The 23,153-nt window shown below is 39.3% G+C and overlaps 1 protein-coding gene, 1 non-coding gene and 2 pseudogenes across 3 annotated transcripts; 3 read left to right on the top strand and 1 right to left on the bottom strand.

Moving 5' to 3' along the window:
• Positions 1–231: 231 nt before the first annotated feature.
• On the bottom strand, positions 232–930 carry LOC104771088 (uncharacterized). The gene has a single exon (XM_010495562.2). It carries the CDS (start codon positions 921–923, stop codon positions 450–452), a length of 474 nt encoding a protein of 157 aa, XP_010493864.2. The 5' UTR covers positions 924–930; the 3' UTR covers positions 232–449.
• A 662-nt stretch (positions 931–1,592) lies between these two features.
• LOC104771086 (S-protein homolog 12 pseudogene) lies at positions 1,593–2,253 on the top strand (annotated as a pseudogene).
• A 1,814-nt stretch (positions 2,254–4,067) lies between these two features.
• Positions 4,068–4,840, top strand: LOC104771085 (S-protein homolog 13 pseudogene; annotated as a pseudogene). The gene has a single exon (XR_015594015.1). The product of XR_015594015.1 is annotated as an S-protein homolog 13 pseudogene (transcript).
• A 16,517-nt stretch (positions 4,841–21,357) lies between these two features.
• LOC147919135 (small nucleolar RNA R71) lies at positions 21,358–21,464 on the top strand. The gene has a single exon (XR_015594341.1). It is a non-coding gene; the product is annotated as a small nucleolar RNA R71 (small nucleolar RNA).
• Positions 21,465–23,153: the final 1,689 nt, after the last annotated feature.

The raw sequence follows: 23,153 nt of genomic DNA, 5'->3' as shown, positions 1-23,153 counted from the left end.
TTTAAAAATAAAAACGAAAGAAAGAGAAGAAAACCTGAAGAAAATAGTAGTAGTTGAGCTTTCTTTGTGTGCTATGTACAATTTTTTTTTTTTTTAATCTACTGATGGTATTGTCTTTTGTATAATGTAGTGAACTATTTGTCTCGTCCCCTTTTGTGTTAAGGACATTTATTCTATAAACAAGTTCTTTCTTTTTGATAAGATAATAAACAATACATAATCGATCAACCATACTGCACCTTTGATGTTTTGTTAAAAAACATTTATAATATCAAAATGACAAGAAAAAGAATAAACGAACGAATTGATAAAAAATCTACACTCACATTACAAAATAGGAATACCTCAAGAAGATATTAGAAACATCAAAACCAAGTTAAGACATCAGCAATGCAGTCTTTAATGTTATAGACATTGAAAATGTCTTGTCCTGAGCCACTTCTTACCATCTACAACAACCACCACCAAGGCTTCCTGGATGGAGGTGGAGGAGGAGATTTCCTGTAGTAGAAGGCTCTGTGAGCTTGAGGAGAAGGAAGATGAACAACCGGGGGTGGATAGATTGGAGTAGGAGGTGGTGGAGAAAGAGCAACCGGGGGTGCATAGACTGGAGTAGGAGGTGGAGGAGAAAGAGCAACCGGGGGTGGATAGATTGGAGTAGGAGGTGGAGGAGAAAGAGCAACCGGGGGTGGATAGATTGGAGTAGGAGGTGGAGGAGAAAGAACAACCGGGTGAGAATAAACTGGAGGAGGAGGAGGAGGGGGAAGAGTAACCGAAGGTTGATAAGGCGGTGGAGGAGGAGAATATAGCGGTTTGTAGTTATTGGGAGTTTGCAGGATTTTTCTGCTGTTGTTGGCTTCAGAAACTGTCAGTAAGATTGCCAAGAGAAAAACTAGGGTGAAGGAAAGTCCTAGAGACGCCATTTTTCAGGTTATTGTTGAGATTTTTGATTACACTTAATTTTGTTTCTATTTATATATAGTCCATGTAAGTTCTCTTAGAGGCTCCCCACTAACTTAATAATTAGGATTTATTCAAGATCGTAGTTTTCAAGTATATATTATTATTATAAGTACTAATGAATGTTAGTATTTGTTAGTCAACTGGTTAAGCTGGCTTTGCATTTTGTTATCATTTTAAATTTCTCTTCTTGTACCAATTGAGGCTTCCCTCTAACTAATATGCTTGATTAACCAGTAGTATTAACTATTAAGTTCTTATTAACAAAATTGTTCTTCAGTTGAATATTATCCAACTATTTGATCTTTCATGTCCATACATGTTGTAATTACCTTTCTACAAAAGCACAAAAGATAGAAGCAACCTGACTAGCTCAAAAAGGCGGTCAAGAAGCTAAACCAGATGATTAATGTAGAGCTTTTGGTTTCGAGTTATTACGAACAAATATCAACAAAGTAACTATAAAAAAATTGGATGTTATAGAATGACTTGTTCATCCCCGTTGACAGTTATATGTCTAAAAATAGTAATGAAAATGTGGATGCGAGAATAACTAAATCCTTAAGCCGTTACATGTCTAAAAATAGTGGTTCCTGTACGAACCGCTATCACCGTCCCAAAATCAAAGAAGCAAAATCGAGTGAGCAGAAAAGAAAGAAGAAAGAACAATAGAATAATTTTACACATATGGGAACTAAAAAGATTCCTGAAACCCGCAACGGGCACATTGTTCTTGTACTTATCATCACCATAATGATGGTGACTCACTCCCATGGATTTAAACTAGAGATTTGCAACGAGCTCTCGGGAAGGTACAGGAGACTTGTGTACAATTGCTGGTCCCGCGACAACGATTTTGGGTGGCGACAGAACTGGCCAGATATGATCAAGGAATGGTCCTTCGCCATGTCGCTATTCCACACCTTCTTCTACTGCCACTTCCATACAGGGTACGGGCGCGTGGATAAGCAGCTAGTAGCGTCGTGGGATATGAAAGAGCAGTGTGGGGACAGGAGCACATGCACTTGGGTTGTTAAGAAGGACGGACTATACTTGAGACATTGGAAGACCATATATTATAGTAACAAGTATGGTAATGAGAGGTGGAATGAGTATGTTCAACATGATATCCTCAAGAAATCTTGGAGCTAAATTAACAACTTGTCGATGTTGTTCGTTATGAAGATCTCGAGGATGTCGTGATTTTTCTCTGTATGTTTATATTCATGGTAATAAAACCATAAATTGTGTAACTATATATATGGTAAAAAAAAATGAGAAAGAACGTATCTATAGTATGGTGTTAATTGTACTGTGAAATGTGAATAGATCAATAGCTGGGTACACTTGACAATTGTAATCAAATGAATAACAAAAACTGAAATAGTAGATTGATGGAACCTCAGAAATCTTTTAGCTGACCCAGGGTATGTAAATCTACGGGTGCCTATGGGACCTTCTCAGCTGAATCGAAATAAGATAAGCGATTGCGTTTTGATACGCGATCTTTAGCAACAATAATGTGGAATCGATTTTTGATATTTCTCGTTTTGTAAACACATAATCGAGAACATCATGTACAAATGATGAAAGTCAGGTAAAACGAATTAATCTAGCCACTCTAACCATCAAAGTTGATACACTATATTTACAAATTGTGGGCATGATCGGTAAGTAGTAACACAAAGTGATACAAAGATCACGTCCGATTGATACGTAACAGAAAACTATATAAGATTTTTAGCTATAAGGTGGAGCGGTAAACGATTAAAAATAATGTAGAGCTGTAAAAAATAATGGTACAAAAAACGATTCAAAAACTAGAACAACACTTTTAGTAACGCTTTTCAGAAAAATCTGACAATAACCTAAAGCACATATATGTGGCTAGATCTATATGTTAAAGTACGAGAATGTTCGAGTGTGAGCATAAAAGTAAACAAGACACAAGTTTTGTTAACGAGGTTCGGATAACTTACATCCCTGGGACCAAGTTCAGAATTTATTAATGGACGACGCCATACATCTTGTGTGCATTTTTCAAGAATACTTAAGGTGCACACCTTTTTATGAAACGCTCTCTTAGTATTTATAACAATGGCTCAACCCTAGAGTTGACAACTTTCCTATTCTAAACTGGTAAACTAACATATTTAGATAACTCTTAAATAGAATTAATCCTAATTCCATAACTCGGTAGGATTAGTATAGCTTGCACCTCAAGCTATCTTCAAACTTATGCCAACATAACCTCTATCTTTATTCTAGTTTTTTGGAATCTAATTTTGTCTTTGTTCCTCGAGAAATTTTTTTGTCTAGCTGATAGCTTTGCTTTAGTCTCAGACTCTTTGTATGGTTCCAAAATTTACGTTTAATGACAACACTCTTTTGCCAAGAAAAATAAGTAACGTTTTTGTTATCATTAATCTGATTGGTAATTGTTAAAGCGGCACACCATGTATCATACCGATATAGGGTTACCAATCAAATCCGATTTTAAGTAGAGAAAAAAATCTTTTTTGAGTACGTAAAAATGGTATGACATAGAGTGGAAATTAAACATTACAAAGAATGAAAGAATTATTTTTTTTTATTTCCGCTTTTAGGAATCATTTGTGTGATTTTTTAAACAAACGCGGTATGGGTATACATTTATTTATAATGACTGACATATAATACATTTATTTTCTTAACATTAAAAATAAATAATAATAAAAACGTATTTTCTTAATTATGAAAACGTGAAATTTTTGTTTAATGCTGTGAATAACAAAAAAAAGTTGCGGAACCGCGTTACAAAAACTAAAAACGTGTACGATAACGTTCTAAGCTTTTCAACTTATCATATACCTATGTGCTAAACAATCTCAAAGAGGATGGTGTCAATTGCGGTCAAAGTTTCTGAAACAGCACATTTTTATTTTATTTTATTTTCAACTTTTGGGATTTATTCTCTGTTTTCTCTCCAAATATAGATGAAAATAGCTTCTAGTATTTCTAAATTTGGAAGCCGTAACAGTAACGGTCTAATTGCCATGTAATGCACATTATATATCGATTCCATCTTTACCTGTCCCAACTTATTTCGTAAGCCCCAAGACTCGACGAAGTTACGATATAACAAAACATAGCGATCGTTTGATCCAAATGGGGAGAGACCTGTTCTGGTGCTTCTTCGTGGTCGCAGTGGCATTGTTACCTAAACCAACCATTGCGGGTCGTCTAGAGCTAAAGAATGAAATCACGGGGGTCCCTAGAGTCCGAAAAGCGAAGCTGGCTGTACGGTGCTGGTCAAACGAGGACGACCTGGGATGGGACATGCTAAAGCCGAAGGAATCACGGATATGGACGTTCACGACAATGAACATGTGGCCGTTCCAGAAAACTGAGTTCAGGTGCCAGTTTCGTAGCGGGTTTGGAACCACGAACGATGACGTGATGACAGTGTTCTCTGTCAAGGACGGGTTTCGGAAAGAGTGCGGTGTAGGAGGGAATGAGTGCTTTTGGGTTGCGAAGAAAGATGGATTCTATCTAAGAAGAATCACAAAGGATGAGGATGGTCGCAAGAAATTTGTCGATATCCTTAAAAGCAAATGGGTTTGGAAATGGTAAAATTTTCTTCAATATTCTTATCCAACATGCATCGATATCTTCTTCTATATTTTTTATTTTTTTGGTCAGCAACATGCAAAATTGTTTGTTTGGAGTGACAAAACACAAAATTAATTATTTGGATACGAGTCTTGGTCACAACCATCGATATTACTTACTCATTCTTTTTTTCCCCTTTGTATTAGAATCGTACGACAGTATATTGAGAGATATATTCATGGGGTTATAAAGTTTCACCCTAACTTATGTAAATCTGTGAGGAAAATATAATAATTTTGGTAGCAAAAACTTTAAAGAGTAAAATAAACGAGACACATAATTATACGTGGAAAACCTCCTCAATGGGAGGAGTACAAACCACAGTCCTCTCCAGATTCCACTATCACCAATGTATTTGAGTACAACCACGTCCTCTCCAGAGACTAAGGCTACAAGTAGCAATCTCATAAGAAAACAACACAAGAGAGAGAACACAAAAGGCTAAAAATATGCAGTTTCAAACAACCCTAGATTTACTAAGATTACTGCAACCTATTCAGATCTACACCGTACAAATCCTAGATAGGTCAGAAACAACTATGCAAAATTTCAGCTCAAACCGAGAAAATCTCACCGTTGGATCTTACAAACACTCACAACAGATGCTGCAGAAAAATCTACAAATTCCAGACACGACCAGCCACGTTAAAACTCAGATTTCTCATAAACCAACCGTTGAAACAAGATCTCCACCGTCAAATATGTAGAACACTAGGTCACGAAGCTACCCTCCAAAAGTCAGCCAGATCGGAGCTCGTTTGAATGTCCAAACGTGCAAAACATCAAACCCTAAAGGTTCTGTTTTTCTCTTCTCCTATAGATCCAAAAATCAACTCTCTTCTCTCTATTTTTCTTTTTGCCAATAATTAGGTTAAGAGTGTTTATATAGTACAACCACGTCCTCTCCAGAGACTAAGGCTACAAGTAGCAATCTCATAAGAAAACAACACAAGAGAGAGAACACAAAAGGCTAAAAATATGCAGTTTCAAACAACCCTAGATTTACTAAGATTCCTGCAACCTATTCAGATCTACACCGTACAAATCCTAGATAGGTCAGAAACAACTATGCAAAATTTCAGCTCAAACCGAGAAAATCTCACCGTTGGATCTTACAAACACTCACAACAGATGCTGCAGAAAAATCTACAAATTCCAGACACGACCAGCCACGTTAAAACTCAGATTTCTCATAAACCAACCGTTGAAACAAGATCTCCACCGTCAAATATGTAGAACACTAGGTCACGAAGCTACCCTCCAAAAGTCAGCCAGATCGGAGCTCGTTTGAATGTCCAAACGTGCAAAACATCAAACCCTAAAGGTTCTGTTTTTCTCTTCTCCTATAGATCCAAAAATCAACTCTCTTCTCTCTATTTTTCTTTTTGCCAATAATTAGGTTAAGAGTGTTTATATAGTGCCTCATAACCTAAATCCCAACATTAATCTCATGGACTAATATAATGGCCCAAGTCCATGTTTGGTTAACCAAACCCAATTGGTTTCCCCACTAGGAGGAAAACCCAACATTAATGTGCTTTGAACGCGGATGAAATGTAGAGTTCTTTCCGAGACAAATTGCGCTTTGACTATCACATAACAGCACATACTTATTCTGCTTGAAACTGATATCTTCACAAAAACCTTTCATCCACAACAACTCCTTACAAGCTTCAGTTGGTAGAAAGTGCAACACACTTTTGCAATCTTGACTGCCATGCAACAGCTCCACCTGCAAATGTTACCAAGTAACCCGAAGTAGACTTACTAGAATCAACATCTCCTGACAAATCAGAATCAGTATAACTAACAAGCAATGCATTATCACCTCCAAAAGTAAGCTTCAAATCAGAAGTCCCTTGAAGATATTTCAAAATCCACTTCACAGTATTCCAGTGTTTTCTTCCAGGATTGGGGACAAAACGACTAACAATACCAACAGCGTGAGCTATATCTGGTCTTGTACAGACCATGGCATACATCAAACTACCAACTGCATAAGCATATGGAACCCTTGCCATATCTTCCTTCTCCAACTTTGTTTTTCGACTATGTTGTTTGCTCAATCTAAAGTCTGTAGGAAGAGGAGTACTAACAGCTTTAGACTTATCCATGTGAAACCTTTTTAAGTACTTTCCCAATGTACTTCTCTTGAGACAATTGAATCAGCTTCTCACTTCTATCTGTTTCGCTGGACCCAAATCTTTCATGGCAAAGGACTTGCTAAGCTGCTTCTTCAGCTCCTCAATTCTGTTCAAGTTTTTGCCGACAATCAACATGTCATCAACATACAACAGCAAGATGATAAAATCATCATCACCAAACCTATGCACAAACACACAATGATCAAAAGTAGTCTCCTAATAGCCATGCTCCCCCATAACAGACTTGAACTTCATGTACCACTGTCTTGGTGCCTGCTTCAATCCATAAAGGCTTTTCTTCAAACGGCAAACTAAATCCTCTTCACCCTTTTTCACAAAACCTTCCGGTTGTACCATGTAAATCTCTTCCTCCAAATCACCATGAAGAAAAGCAGTTTTTACATCCATTTGCTCAACCTCTAGATCAAGACTCGCTGCCAATCCAAGTACAACCCGAATGGATGACATCTTCACAACAGGAAAAAAATATATCATCAAAATCAGCTCCTTTCTTTTGGCTGTATCCTTTCACAACCAACCTAGCCTTGTATCGAGGTGACAAACTGGTCTCATCATGCTTAATCTTATACACCCACTTATTAATCAAAGCGTTTTACCCTTAGGCAACTTCACCAACTCAAGAGTATGGTTCTCTTCAAAAGAATCCATCTCGTCGCCCATGGCATCATGCCATTTATCTTTGTGTTCATCCTCCAAAGCTTCACTATAGCTTTCAGGTTCTCCCCCATCAGTAAGTAACACATACTCACCAGGATTATACCTAGTAGACGATATAAGACCTCTCTCAGATCTTCTAACAATAGGTGGATTCTCGGTAGTTGGTGTCTCACCATAATCTTCACCATGATCACCAGTACCATCATCATGTCCGGGAGCATCTGCTCCAGGTGTATCAACATGAACTTCACCCTCAATCTGACCGTGGACCGATGTAGAAGGAATATCCTCTAAATCAATCAAACTCTCATTACTCTAAGCTGGTTTTCCGGACTTGTCAATGTCCCTTATCGTTTGATCTTCCATGAACACAACATCTCTGCTCCTAATGAGCTTCTTCTCAACGGGATCATAAAATTTGTACCCAAACTCATCCTTACCATAACCAATGAACACACATTATAGTGACTTCATCTCAAGCTTTGACCTCTCATCTTTGGGAATGAACAAATGCCTTACACCCAAAGACCCTCAAATGACCATAAGAAACATCTTTACCAGTCCAAACCCTTTCTGGAATATCACCCTCCAATGGAGCACTCGGTGATAAATTCAACACGTGAACAACTGAGCTCAAAGCCTCACCCCAGAAAGTCTGTGCCAAACCTGATTGTGAAATCAAACATCTAACCCTTTCGACAATTGTCCTGTTCATTCTTTCAGCCAATCCATTCAACTATGGAGTCTTAGGTGGCGTGAACTGATGCATAATACCATGTTCTTTGCAATAAGCATCAAATGATCCAGAATACTCTCCACCATTATCACTGCAGATACACTTCAACTTCTTTCCCGTCTGTCTCTCAACCAATGCCACAAAATGCTTAAAATATCCCAGAACCTGATCTTTGGTCTTCATAGTAAAAACCCACTACTTCCTTGAATGATCATCAATGAAAGTGACAAAATATGATGCACCACCAAGAGATTTTGTCTTCATTGGACCACATACATCTGAATGCACCAAATCAAGTACCTGAGGTTTTCTAGAAGGCACAAAAGACTTGAAAGAGACTGTGTGTTGTTTACCCCGCAAACAATGCGCACACTTCTTCAAATGCGAACCGGAGATAGTTGGAATAACCTCCTTCTTAGACAACACAGACAATTCTTTCTCACTTATGTGACCGAGTTTCTTATGCCACAACTCCATGACATCTTCCTCCAAAGCATTAACACTGTCTTTGGAACCTTAGCCTGCATCAAATAGAAAGATGAAAGCTTCTCACCTCGAGCCACAACCATAGAACCACGTGAAAGCTTCCATTTACCACCACCGTGTAAACTATAGAAACATTCATCATCAAGTCTTCCCATAGATATCAAATTCATCCGAAGATTTGGGACATGCTTAACATCCTTAAGCACAAGTCTAGTCCCAAGACTAGTCTCTAAGCAAATATCACCAATGCCAACAACCTGAGCCAAACCATCATTCCCCATCTTCACAGAACCATAACTACCCGAAGTATAGGTAGAATACAAATCCCGTTGGGATGTAGCATGAGTAGTAGCTCCACTATCAACCACCCAGCTGGTGTCCTGACATACATTAATGGCATCATTCTCAAGAAGAATGAGAAATTGATCGTCTGTGATTGTCACTCGATCTACTTCTTCTTGTTTCCCTTGCTGCTTGTTATCTCTTTTTAACTTCCAGCAATCTTTCTTCAAGTGTCCTTTCTTGTGACAGTAGTGACACTCCATATTAGCAAATTTATTAGATTTGCTCCTGCTCTTGTTCTTATCATTCTTGGGCTCTCTAAATGTACTCCTCCCCCTTGACTCAGTAACCAACACATTTGAACGCGAGGAACTAGCATTAGACTGTCTTCTAGTTTCCTCATTCAAGACATTGTTCTTCACTACATCCATCGAAATAGCACCATTTGACGCGGAGTTACAAAGAGACATCCTAAACACCTCCCAAGAATCTGGTAATGTACCAAGAAGCCACAAACCGTGAATCTCATCCTAACTTGACTCCCATATCAGAAAGTTTATTAAGAAGCCCATGAAACACATTTAAATGATCAGTCATTGGAGTTCCCTCCTGATACCTCAACTCAATCAACTTCTTGATCATGTACATCTTATTATTCCCGGTCTTTCGAGCAAAAAGTTGCTCCAGCTTCAACCACAAAGAACGAGCATTAGTCTTATTTTCAATATGATTCAACACATTATCATCTACCCATTGCCTTATCAAACCACACACTTGGCGATGCTGCAATTTCCACTGAACATCAGTCTTATCTTCAGGTTTCTTCCCCTCTAAGACAGGAACATGAAATTCCTTCACGAAAAGAAAATCTTCCATCTTGCCTTTCCATAGATGATAATTAGAACCATTAAGCTTATCATTCTACCCATATTTTCCATTGTTCACAAAAGCAACCAATACCCAAAGTTATTAAATCAGTGCTCTGATACCACTTTTCTGGGGAAACAACGCACAGTTGCGCAGCGGAATAAAGTTTCACCCTAACTTATGTGAACCTGTGAGGAAAATATAATAATCTTGGTAGCAAAAACTTCAAAGCGTAAAATAAACGAGACACATAATTATACATGGAAAACCTCCTCAGTGCGAGGAGTAAAAACCACGGGACCGTAGTCCACTCAAAATTCTACTATCACAAATGTATTTGAGTACAACCACGTCCTCTCCAGAGACTAAGGCTACAAGTAGCAATCTCAATAAGAAAACAACACAAGAGAGAACACAAAAGGCTAAAAATATGCAGTTCCAAAAACCCCTAGATTTACTAAGATTCCGGCAACTTATTCAGATCTACACCGTACAAATCCTAGATAAACAGGTCAGGAACAACTCTGAAAATTTCAGCTCAAACCGAGAAAATCTCACAATTGGATCTTACAAACACTCACGATAGATGCTGTAGAAAAATCTGGAAATTCGAGACACGATCAGCTACGCTAAAACTCATTTTCTCATAAACCAACCGTTGAAACACTCCACCGTCAAATATGTAGAACACTGAGTCACGAATCTACCCTCCAAAAATCAGCCAGATCGGAGCTCCTTTGAATGTCCAAATGTGCAAAACACCAAACCCTAAAGGTTCTGTTTTTCTCTTCTCCTCTAGATCCGAAAATCAACTCTCTTCTCTCTATTTTTCTTTTTGCCAATAATTAAGTTAAGAGTGTTTATATAGTGCATCATAACCTAAAGCCCAACATTAATCTCATGGACTAATATAATGGCCCAAGTCCATGTTTGGTTAACCAAACCCAATTGGTTTCCCCACTAGGAGGAAAACCCAACAAACTCCCCCTCCAACTAGGTGGAGGAAACAGCCATCCCGGCTATCCCTCGGCAAACTTCAAGCTTCCCCCTCGGCAATGACTTTGTCATCGTATCAGCTCCATTATCATCTGTATCAATCTTTTCAAGTTCCACTTCTCTAGAAGCAACCACATCACGTATCCAATGATACCTCCTATTAATGTGCTTTGAACGCGGATGAAATGTAGAGTTCTTTCCGAGACAAATTGCGCTTTGACTATCACATAACAGCACATACTTATTCTGCTTGAAACTGATATCTTCACAAAAACCTTTCATCCACAACAACTCCTTACAAGCTTCAGTTGGTAGAAAGTGCAACACACTTTTGCAATCTTGACTGCCATGCAACAGCTCCACCTGCAAATGTTACCAAGTAACCCGAAGTAGACTTACTAGAATCAACATCTCCTGACAAATCAGAATCAGTATAACTAACAAGCAATGCATTATCACCTCCAAAAGTAAGCTTCAAATCAGAAGTCCCTTGAAGATATTTCAAAATCCACTTCACAGTATTCCAGTGTTTTCTTTCAGGATTGGGGACAAAACGACTAACAATACCAACAGCGTGAGCTATATCTGGTCTTGTACAGACCATGGCATACATCAAATTACCAACTGCAGAAGCATATGGAACCCTTGCCATATCTTCCTTCTCCAACTTTGTTTTTGGACTATGTTGTTTGCTCAATCTAAAGTCTGTAGGAAGAGGAGTACTAACAGCTTTAGACTTATCCATGTGAAACCTTTTAAGTACTTTCTCAATGTACTTCTCTTGAGACAAGTGAATCAGCTTCTCACTTCTATCACTAACAATTCTCATACCAAGAATCTGTTTCGCTGGACCCAAATCTTTCATGGCAAAGGACTTGCTAAGCTGCTTCTTCAGCTCCTCAATTCTGTTCAAGTTTTTGCCGACAATCAACATGTCATCAACATACAACAGCAAGATGATAAAATCATCATCACTAAACCTTTGCACAAACACACAATGATCAGAAGTAGTCTCCTTATAGCCATGCTCCCCCATAACAGACTTGAACTTCATGTACCACTGTCTTGGTGCCTACTTCAATCCCTAAAAGCTTTTCTTCAAACGGCAAACTAAATCCTCTTCACCCTTTTTCACAAAGCCTTCCCGTTGTACCATGTAAATCTCTTCCTCCAAATCACCATGAAGAAAAGCAGTTTTTACATCCATTTGCTCAACCTCTAGATCAAGACTCGCTGCCAATCCAAGTACAACCCGAATGGATGACATCTTCACAACAGGAGAAAATATTTCATCAAAATCAACTCCTTTCTTTTGGCTGTATCCTTTCACAACCAACCTAGCCTTGTATCGAGGTGACAAATTGGTCTCATCATGCTTAATCTTATACACCCTCTTATTAAGCAAAGCCTTTTTACCCTTAGGCAACTTCACCAACTCAAGAGTATGGTTCTCTTCAAAAGAATCCATCTCTTCACCCATGGCATCATGCCATTTATCTTTGTGTTCATCCTCCAAAGCTTCACTATAGCTTTCTAGTTCTCCCCCACCAGTAAGTAACATATACTCACCAGGATTATACCTAGTCGACGGTATAAGACATCTCTTAGATCTTCTAACAATAGGTGGATTCTCGGTAGTTGGTGTCTCACCATGATCGTCATCATAATCCTAGCTGTAAGGATAGTTTTTTATGGTTATTATTACCTTGTATATCTACGAACTAGCTAGATAGATACAAATCTCTTATGGTGTTTTCCTATATAAACTAATAAGAATCATATGATAAGTAGTCATAAAACTATTTGTCAAACTCTTGTGTCGTTTGTTCTCTTAAACTCATTGGGACCTTATCAAAAGTTAATTAAAAGTAAATTCATATTTTAGATTTATGTTCATACAATATTTTCTATTATATATAGGAGTAAAGCTTATATATTTTGCTTTAGTAGAAACAAAATAAAAATATACTTTTAGATATGAGTTCAATAAACTCTTATGTATAAAAAATATTTCTGAAATATATAATAATCTCACGATTTAAACAAAATAAAAAAAAAAACTTTTTTGAAAATGAGAAAAGTTGAAAAATATGCAACTTTAAACTTATTTTGTAAAGAATTCATAGGTTTAGACCAACTCTAGTGGGAGTACTTATTGGGTTGCTCATGTTTTTTGTGAGCCAAATTTTAATTACAAAGCTCAAAAATTGGCTCTACTAGAAGGAGAATCGTTTCTGAAATTGTGAAACATGTTATTTTATTGGTGTGGTGAATGATGGTGTATGCAATGATGATATATGAATGGAATGATGGGTGTTTCAATTCCCCTTATGCAGTTGCAGTATAAGAGGTGTCAATCCAGTCTGAGTGCTTGTGAACAATCAAGATATGCATATGAATCTAAGTTAAGACAAATATGAAAGGATGTTTGTCACTAACAATCCTATGATGATAATGATAAAATGCAGAAAATAAACTACAAGAGCTAAGAACTAGATGCAAATAAAACAGAATGATTATGAACTAAGAATAGAAACAGAAACTGTAAACTCTAGATATGAACTAATGCAAGACAAGTAATGAACTAGATGCTAAGTAAATGCAATGGAAATTAAACAGGAATAAAACAAGACAATCACAAATCATAAACAAGAGTTCTGGGGATGAACTCGAGCAGCACTCGACCGAGTGTAGGTCGAGTGAGTGGTCGAGCTAGACAAATCCGGGAAAACAGAGCAATGCAATAAAAACAGAGTAAAGCAAACACAGATCAAACAGCAAGCAAATAACAAGATTGAGACTTTAAAATCAATAAACAAAGTAGGTTCCTGAGGATGGATTCATGGGATAAACTAATCATTGTGGTAATCTAACTTGATCAACAAATCTCAAGCAATGCTATGAGCTAACCTCTAGACATATTAATCCAAGACAAGTCTCTCCCACTCTCATGGTCAAGAGACAATCAAACCCATGCAATCCTAGACTTGCTCTCACAATGAAAAGAATCTACACAAGCAGGCATTAAGCAATACATCTCAAACCAAACAAGACCTCTAATCTCTTAGCAAGCCTAATGGTAAGCTCTAGATCTAGCCTTATCTATGCTTCTTAAACATTGGTGTGATGCTAAAAAGCTTGAGATCAGATCCTACCCTCTCAGATATAGGATCAGCATTAAGAACATCTAGCCTAGAAGAGATCTACAACAATCAAGCTTGATCAAATCAGATATACCACAAGATCAATCCATCCTAACCCATCCTCAAGATCCTAAGAAGACTACTCACAACAAGACATGATGAACAAAGTCAAAAACCCAGAAAATATTGAAACTTGCATGATTAGATAGATAAGATAAAGATCTACAACTTTAAAGAAGAAATCAAACTCAGATTCTCAATACTTAGAAAGTTATTCAACCAACAAGTATGAGGAAATTCTTCTTTTCTAAGTACAAAATCCAAAAAAAGAAATAAAAATGCAAAAGGAATAATATTCCTAAAAAGGTAAAAACTAGGTTTAGAATATCTGAAAAGCTGGACTAAAAAATCTAGATTGTTTGGTGGCTGCAGGTACAAGGCCTTATATAGGAAGGGGAGTGGAAGCCCTAAAAATGGGAAAAGTCAAAGTGGTCCACGAATCGGTCAACTCGACCAGTGCTCGGTCGAGTGACAGGTCGGGCTGGCTTCTTCTGTGTAACTCCACTCGGTCGAGTCCATCTCCCACTCGGTCGAGTGCTCGGTCGAGTCCATCTCCCACTCGGTCGAGTGCTTGGTTCTTCAGCCTTAACTCCCTTGTTTCCTCCTCATGATTGCTTCACATCTCTTCTCCATTGCTTCCATGCTCCTTAAGCTCCAAAATCACCTGTTTATGCATGAAAAGATGCAAATGCAATGCAACTACACTCTAATGCATGATTAGTCCTAAAGCTACACAATAATGGATAAAATGGATAGAAAAAGATGCAAAAGATGTGAATAAACTAAGGGAAAACATGGTAAAATATATGAACATCAACACCCCCAAACTTAGTTTTTGCTTGCCCTCAAGCAAATAAACAAGACATAAGAAGGTAGATGAGGTTTAAAAGTGGGATCTCAGCTCCTTAAGCTTGCAAATAGACCATCTAGTATCAATGTCCAAGTTACTAATACTATGATGCAAGTTGAATGAGCTGGAATTTAAAGACTTTAGACAAGCATATCACAACCTTTACTGATTTGAGCCTAAGACATCCACATGCATTCAAATCAACTATTTCCTTTAACATTCATTAAACAAGTACATGAATCAACTCTATGCAATGCTTAAACTCATTTGGCTTGGTAATAAAGGGTTTTGAGACAATGATGGTCTCTTTTTTTAGAGTGGGGCTTATCAATATCAAGGTTCTCTCATGAAAATGGATTGAGCTTTAGAAGAATGTTAAAGGTAAGAACACCTAAACTCATACAAGAATAAAACCTTGTCTACCCAAAGGTACCCAAAGTGTTTATCCTAGCAATCTAAACCCTTATGATCCTAGTGCTACCTTTGCTTCTTCTTTTCTCTTTAACCCTTTTCTCTTTTGGTTTTCAAGTCTTAGGAGATGTTTCTTATTTGATATTTCTAGTGGAATGGGGGATTCTTTCTTATTGCTATGGTTCTCTTTCTTCTTATTCTTAAGACATAAAAGCATTTTGCTAAACTTTTCTTTTCTTTCTTTTCTTTTTCTTAACTAGAACCATCTTAATCAACACTTTACTTCCCATCCTTTCACTAGACTTTACTTAAACACAATCTCCTCTTAAAGACTCTACCCTTTTTCTTTCTCTTTTCTTTCTTTTCTTTTCAAAACAACCAAGTCCCAAACCCAACAAGTGAACCACCTAGTCCTATCTAGTTTGAAAAATGCAAACTAGAACTACACAAGGTCTTACTCTTGTCAGTTCAAACCTAACACTTTCTACCAAGCTCAATCCCAAAAATAGGCCTCACACACTCAAGAATAAATTTGGTTTGAAAGAAGGATAGATTAAGGGTTGGGAAACTGATTCTTAATGAGGAAATCAGCTACTTGGATCAACAAGAGTGGTAGAAGGAAAAAGATGATCCAAATATGTATATGGTATTCATGAGTTTAAAGCAATGCACAAGTTGATAATTGAAAGTCAATATTAGGTTCTTATAAGTAGGAAATGACATCAAATCACAACATGCTTCAATTTAGACCAAATGCAATGTAGGAATTCAAGGCTTGGTTCAATCTTATGCTTCTAACTACTCAACTAGCATCAAAGTACTATTAACTTGGGCATTGATCCTAGTTTAGTGAATTTAAACAAGCTAACAAGGAAAAACTCATTATAGATCCCTAATGCAAATATTAAACAGTCCTATATGAAACATGCTAAACAAGATCCTAATATGCAATGCAAACTACATGAACACTCTTTTTTTGAAGATTTTTTCAAAATATTTCAAATTTTTATGGTTTTTCTATGCCTTAGATGCTAATGCAAGTGCTAACATGATGATGATAAAAATTTGAAATAAGAACACAAAACACAACATCAAATGCTATCTCAAACTCTCCCCCAAACTTAAATCACACAGTCCCCTGTGTGAAAAAGTTGTGAGAGGATTCAAGATTTAAACACAACACAAAACACAATATGAAATGCAATGGTATAAACAATGGTAAGGTGATAGTGGTACCTTAGGGATTGTGGAAGAAGTTGTCCACATCCATCTGCATGCTATCATAGGAGTAGTTGGGGTCAGGCTGGTGGCTTGGAGAAGGACTTTGGGGCAGCTCGACAATCCCAATCGACCTTGACTCGGCCGAGTACGTGTCCGAGTGGGTAGGTCGAGCTAGACTGCGAGTGTCCAAATGATGGGCTTGCTGCTGGCAGAACTGCTGGTAGAGAGCTGGATCCATGTAGTATTGAGGTGGGATGGGAGGGTATGATGGATAACCTGGATAAGCAGCTGGAGGTGGGAAGCCATAGGGTGATCTGGGAAGGTGCTCGGCCGAGTGCATCGGAGGTGCTCGGTCGAGTGGGTGCTCGAGTGACCCGGTCGAGTGCCTCGAAAACTGATGTTCGCGGGTACTTGAGCTCCTCTTCCTCATATTTGGCTCATACATTGAAACCCTAGCTGGTTCCACAGGATTCACAACCCTTGAAAGTGCTCTAGTTGAGCTACTTCTCCTCAAAGGGCTTGAATGTTGGCTAGGAGATGAGTTTCCACTCTTCAGCTCAGCAATCTCCTTCTTCAAGCCTTTGATAGACTTAGCCATGTTGGTCACCTTCTTCTTCAGCTTATCAAATCTCTTTCCATGCCACTTACCCCATTTTTGCAAAAGAGTTAACCTCTTGGCATTCTCCCTCACTCCTCTACTATCTCTTGGGTTGGGCTCATAATCTTCAAAGTAGAACTGCTCCTCTCCATCAGCTACTTGTGCATTCCCAGCTTCCTCAACTCTATGTTGAATCACTCCATCAAACCAATGCTCCTCAGCTGGCCAAAAATCAATGTTGGCCCCTTCTTGAATAGTGGTGAGCTCTTGGTTAGGCAATATGAATTGCTTTTTCCCAAGTGTTGGAAGCTCAAAGTTGAATATGTGGTTCCCTTGATGCTTCTCCTTGGCTAGGATGAGAGTGGAGGTAAGGTAGTTTGAGTCAATCCATCTTGGTAAGACTCTTTCTCCTCTAGGTTGGATGTTAGCAGCTTGAAGGATTGGAGTGATGATGCCTCCAATGGTAAGTGCTCCTCTTGAACCCTTGTTCTCAAGCTTGCCTACCCAACTCCTCAAATAAATCATGTGGTCTATCAGTACCATTGCAAGATCAGTCTCCACAGTGCTACCAAGGATGATGGTTCCATTCCTTGCTTGAAGAAGAACTCCATTGAGAGCCAAGTCAATCATCTTCAGCTCTCCCTCATTGATGTTTCCAGTCTCCTTTCTTGCAAAGAAAGTATTGGCAAGAGCCTTATGGTAATACCTCAAGACTGGGCTCCTAATCCTTGAGCTCTTGGAGTTGGAGGATGAGTAATACTTGTTATCCTTAATTGTCTCCCATACAGCAAACAATTCTTCTCTTGGAACCATCATGCTCCTATGGCTCCCAACCTCAAAACCAAACACATCAGCCAGCTTCTTCAATGAAAGCTCATGCTTCCTCCCTTTGATGGTGAAGGAGATATGACCAGCTCCTGCTTCAGCATCTTTCCTCAAGTATTGGTGCAGCTTGACAGTGGCTAGGAACTCACAGCTTTCCTCTCTATACCCTTCCATGCAAAGCCCCATGAACTTGGTAAGGCTGCTCTTCTCAAAAAGACATTCCACATCTTCATCAATAGCAAGCTTCTCCATAGTCTCCTTGTGTGGATACCTAGTTCCCAGGAACTCCATCCTCATGAAAGCATCATAAAGCTGCTTCTTAGACAACCCACAAGACTCAGCCTCTCCATCTTCCATCAATTCCTCTTCTTCACTCTCCTCCTCACTTTCACTTTCACTCTCTTCTTGCTCCACTTCAACTGTTGGTCTCTTCCCTTTGGCTCTATATCCCCTTATCATCTCATCAATAGTAGGCTCCCTTTCCTCCTCACTCTCAGTCCTCTCAGGATCCTCCTCAACTGGCTTTTTCCTGAGACTCGGCATTTGGCTCGACCGACTGCTCAAACCAGCACTCGGTCGAGTGGTCGATCGAGTGGACCTTCGAGTGGCTCTCCTAGCTTCACCTCTTGGTTCAAGGTCAGCATCACGACGTTCCATGGAGCTTGCAGCGGCTTTGTGAGACTTCTTGGTGATCTTAGAAGACATTTTCAAAAAGAAACTGAAGGGAAATAGACTCAAAGCTCAAAGTTAATAGGTTAGTGACCCAAAACTTGAAAGAACAAAGTTAGAGCAAGAGATGAACTTTGAGAGAGATCTTAAAGCTTGAATTTAAATATTTTGAGCAAATGAGAGAGTGTGAGAGGTTTAGGATCGATCAAGTGCTATTTAAAGAAGCCTAGGAGACAAGAAGACAAGGGTGGAGCGTCCTTACATTTCAAATTTGAATTGGGAATCTTTGACTTGCTTTTTGGCTGCCACTCGACCCCACACTCGACCAGCACGTGGTCGAGCTCCTTGACCAATTTTGAAATTTCAAAATTTTTCTCCTTGTTCTTCCCTCCACTCGATCATTCTAGAAGAATGGGAATCGAATGGGCCTCAATTAGTATCCAGCTCGGCCGAGTACCTCTTGTTTTGTGGTCGAGTGGGCCTGCGAGCCTTCTTCTCCATGTCCACATCTCCCTTTACCCAACTATATTCTTATTAAAAAGCCTGTCCAACAAAAACATAAAACAAAACACATCAAAACTACTAAGAAATTAAACCATATGTACAAAGGATACCTTAGGGACTTCCTCCCTAGTGAGCTTGTTTATAGTCACTAAGCTTGACTTTGGTTTCCTTCTTAACTTTGGTTTAGATACCAAGGAGGTGATGAAATCCTCCCTGGAACCTCTTGGTCACTGTGAAGTTGATCCTTGATCACCTCACCCTTAGCACTCAAACCATATTTCTTCTTAAATTTGAGCCTAGGTCTTGCTTTCCTCAAAGACCTCTTGTTCAGTTTGACCTTGAGATCCTCAACCATACTAGACAGCTCTTGAACTGACCTTTTCAGCTCCTCAACAGAATCCTCTTGAAGTGGGAGCTCAGCCTTAGGGTCTCCTTCATCCTTGAAAACCTCATGATCAACTTTCTCCTTGATAGTGAAGGGTTGATCATCAATGGTAGGCAGGTTGGTTGGGTTATAGATGTTGAACTTCATGACTGTATCCTCAGCAATGTTCAAGGTCACAAGACCCTCCTTCACATCAATAACTGCTCCAACAGTAGCTAAGAATGGCCTCCCTAGCAAGATTGGATCCTCAGGCTCCTTGTCCATCTCTATTACCACAAAATCAGTGTGAAGCCTTGCTTTCCCTATCTTGAGTGGGACATTCTCCAACCTTCCAACTACCTCTCTATTTGTCCCATCAGCTAGAAGCACATGGAGATTGGTAGATTTGAAATCAGATCTTCCAAGCTTTTGAGCTAAGGAGTATGGCATCACACTTGTTGAAGCTCCCAAATCACAAAGGCATTGATTATAGTGGAGGTAACTGATTGTGCAAGGCAAGTAGAATGGCCCTGGGTCCTTAAGCTTAAGTGGGATGATCACTCCTCCAAGGTTTTCAAGATCCTTCTCATCTTGAGCTTGAGCCTTCTTCACTGATAAATCAAGCAAGAAATCTCTATAGAGAGGGTATGGTTTATACTATTCCAAAGCAGGTCCTCTCTCCTCTTCTTGATAGGAAATGATGATCTCCTGAATAGCCATCACTTCTTCCTTTTTCCCAACCAAAGCTTCTTCCCTCAAAACCCTTTCTTCCTCATGTTGCTTAGCCAACATCTCCTTTTTCTCAATGATTTCCCTTAACTCCTTGATCCTCTGTGCTTTGAAACGCTCAGGGAATGGCAATGGGGGCTTGTAAGCAGGAGGAATGTACTTAGCAGGCTTGACAGCTTCGGAGTCCCCAGCTCGATCGACCACTCGAGCATGCACTCGGTCGAGTGGCTGCTCGAGCTCCTGGTCGAGTTCTCCTGCGAGTTCCTGTTGCTTTGCACAGATGTCACTTGGGGCTTCAGTAACTAATGAATTCCCCCAAACTTGGACTGCACTGTCCTCAGTGACTTCTTCCTCTTGAAGTAGGATGGCTTCGGCTGTGAACTCCCTTGGATTTTGAACAGCTTTTCCAGGGAGTTGGTTGGGTTTTGGAGCTGAAGTAGATGCTATGTTACTCTCCATGTACTTCACTCTAGAGTTAAGACCTTCAAACTTCATGTTCATGTCATTATACTGGGATGTAAGCCTTTGGTTTAGCTCAGCAAACTGCTTGGCTTCCTCAATCTTCCCTTGTATTTGACCAATCAACAGCTGCTGTATCATAGCTCTAAGGTCTTGTTCTTGGCCTTGGTTAGTCTGAAACCCTGGTGGGGGACACAACTGGGGCTGGAACACCTGCTGCTGTTGTTTGGGAATATAGTTTTGGAACCCTTGAGGCTGTTGAGGCTGTTGAGGAGGGTAGACTTGATCTTGTGGATTAGCCACATTGGTGCTCCTATAAGATAGGTTGTTGTTCTTGAAACCACCTTGATTGTAGCCCTTGAATCCACCTTGGTTTTGCATATAGCAAAGCTCAGCAAACTCATTCTCCCCCTCTTGAACTGGAGCTTCTTCTTCACCAATGAAGTGAATGGATTTGGACTGGCTGAGGAGTATCTTGTCAAGTTTCTTATTGACCATCTTCAAATCCTTCTTGTACTTGTCCTCTTGATCAGTTGAGGAACTCCTTATGGTCCTATCATAATCTTCATTATAATTGCCATCTGACTGAGCAAGATTCTCTACTAACTCCCAGCCTTCATCCACATGCTTGTTGAGGAAGTTTCCATTGGAGGCTGTGTCAAGAAGCATTCTGAACTTGGGAAGCACTCCTCTATACAATGTGCTCAACAATGACTCCATACTGAAACCATGATGAGGGCATTGAGTCTGGTAGCCCTTGAATCTCTCCCAAGCTTCACAAAAGCTCTCATTGTTCCTTTGAGCAAATCCAGAGATCTCATTTCTCAATCTAGCAGTCCTAGCATTGGAGAAGAATTTGGCCAAGAAAGCCTTCTTACATTGGTCCCAAGTAGTGATAGCACCAGTGGGCAGAGTCTTCTCCCATAAATGAGCCTTGTCCCCAAGAGAGAAAGGGAACAACCTCAGCTTGAAACCATCTTCACTTACTCCATTGATCTTGGTAAGACCACAGATTCTGTCAAACTCATCAAGATGATCAAGTGGATCCTCCATAGGCAATCCATGAAACTTATTGGCCTGAATCATTGAGATCAATCCACTCTTGATCTCAAAGTTGTTGTTGGCAACAGTTGGTGGCACAATGCCAGCTCTTTGGTTGTGTGTGTTGGGTGCATCTCCAGCACCAATATGTCTTGGTCTCTGAACTTGATCCTGATGATCCATAGCTACTTGAACCTCTTGTTGTTGCTGAACAACCCTCTTCTTCTTGGATCCCAAACCCTTGTTCAACTTGTTGATACTGTCATTATGCCTTAGAATATTGTCCTTTCCTTTGGACCTTGTGTGCATCAACGAACGCAAACGATTTTTCCCGAGCAAGCGACTGAGCACAGGCTCAAGTAGGAAGGTAGGGCGACTGGAAAAAGAGGCTTTCAGAGATCCGGGGTCTGGCTCGATCAAGTGCTCGATCACTACTCGGTCGAGTGGTGGTCGAGTGACTGGTCGAGTGGTACCTGAAATGGAACTTCAACCCCAAACACAAGATTCAAGTGCAGAAACTTCACAAATGTATAAAAGAACTTAATCTTAGACTAATATGGATCCTAAATGTCACAAAAACTAACTCAAACAGGCAACGGCGCCAAATTGAAACATGTTATTTTTATTGGTGTGGTGAATGATGGTGTATGCAATGATGATATATGAATGGAATGATGGGTGTTTCAATTCCCCTTATGCAGTTGCAGTATAAGAGGTGTCAATCCAGTCTGAGTGCTTGTGAACAATCAAGATATGCATATGAATCTAAGTTAAGACAAATATGAAAGGATGTTTGTCACTAACAATCCTATGATGATAATGATAAAATGCAGAAAATAAACTACAAGAGCTAAGAACTAGATGCAAATAAAACAGAATGCTTATGAACTAAGAATAGAAACAGAAACTGTAAACTCTAGATATGAACTAATGCAAGACAAGTAATGAACTAGATGCTAAGTAAATGCAATGGAAATTAAACAGGAATGAAACAAGACAATCACAAATCATAAACAAGAGTTCTGGGGATGAACTCGAGCAGCACTCGACCGAGTGTAGGTCGAGTGAGTGGTCGAGCTAGACAAATCCGGGAAAACAGAGCAATGCAATAAAAACAGAGTAAAGCAAACACAGATCAAACAGCAAGCAAATAACAAGATTGAGACTTTAAAATCAATAAACAAAGTAGGTTCCTGAGGATGGATTCATGGGATAAACTAATCATTGTGGTAATCTAACTTGATCAACAAATCTCAAGCAATGCTATAAGCTAACCTCTAGACATATTAATCCAAGACAAGTCTCTCCCACTCTCATGGTCAAGAGACAATCAAACCCATGCAATCCTAGACTTGCTCTCACAATGAAAAGAATCTACACAAGCAGGCATTAAGCAATACATCTCAAACCAAACAAGACCTCTAATCTCTTAGCAAGCCTAATGGTAAGCTCTAGATCTAGCCTTATCTATGCTCCTTA

Source organism: Camelina sativa, chromosome 20, assembly GCF_030686135.1.
Source record: "Camelina sativa cultivar CO46 ecotype springtype chromosome 20, ASM3068613v1".
NCBI lineage: Eukaryota > Viridiplantae > Streptophyta > Magnoliopsida > Brassicales > Brassicaceae > Camelina > Camelina sativa.
The sequence above is the reverse complement of the archived record's forward strand: the minus strand, read 5'-3'. Positions and strand labels throughout refer to the sequence as shown.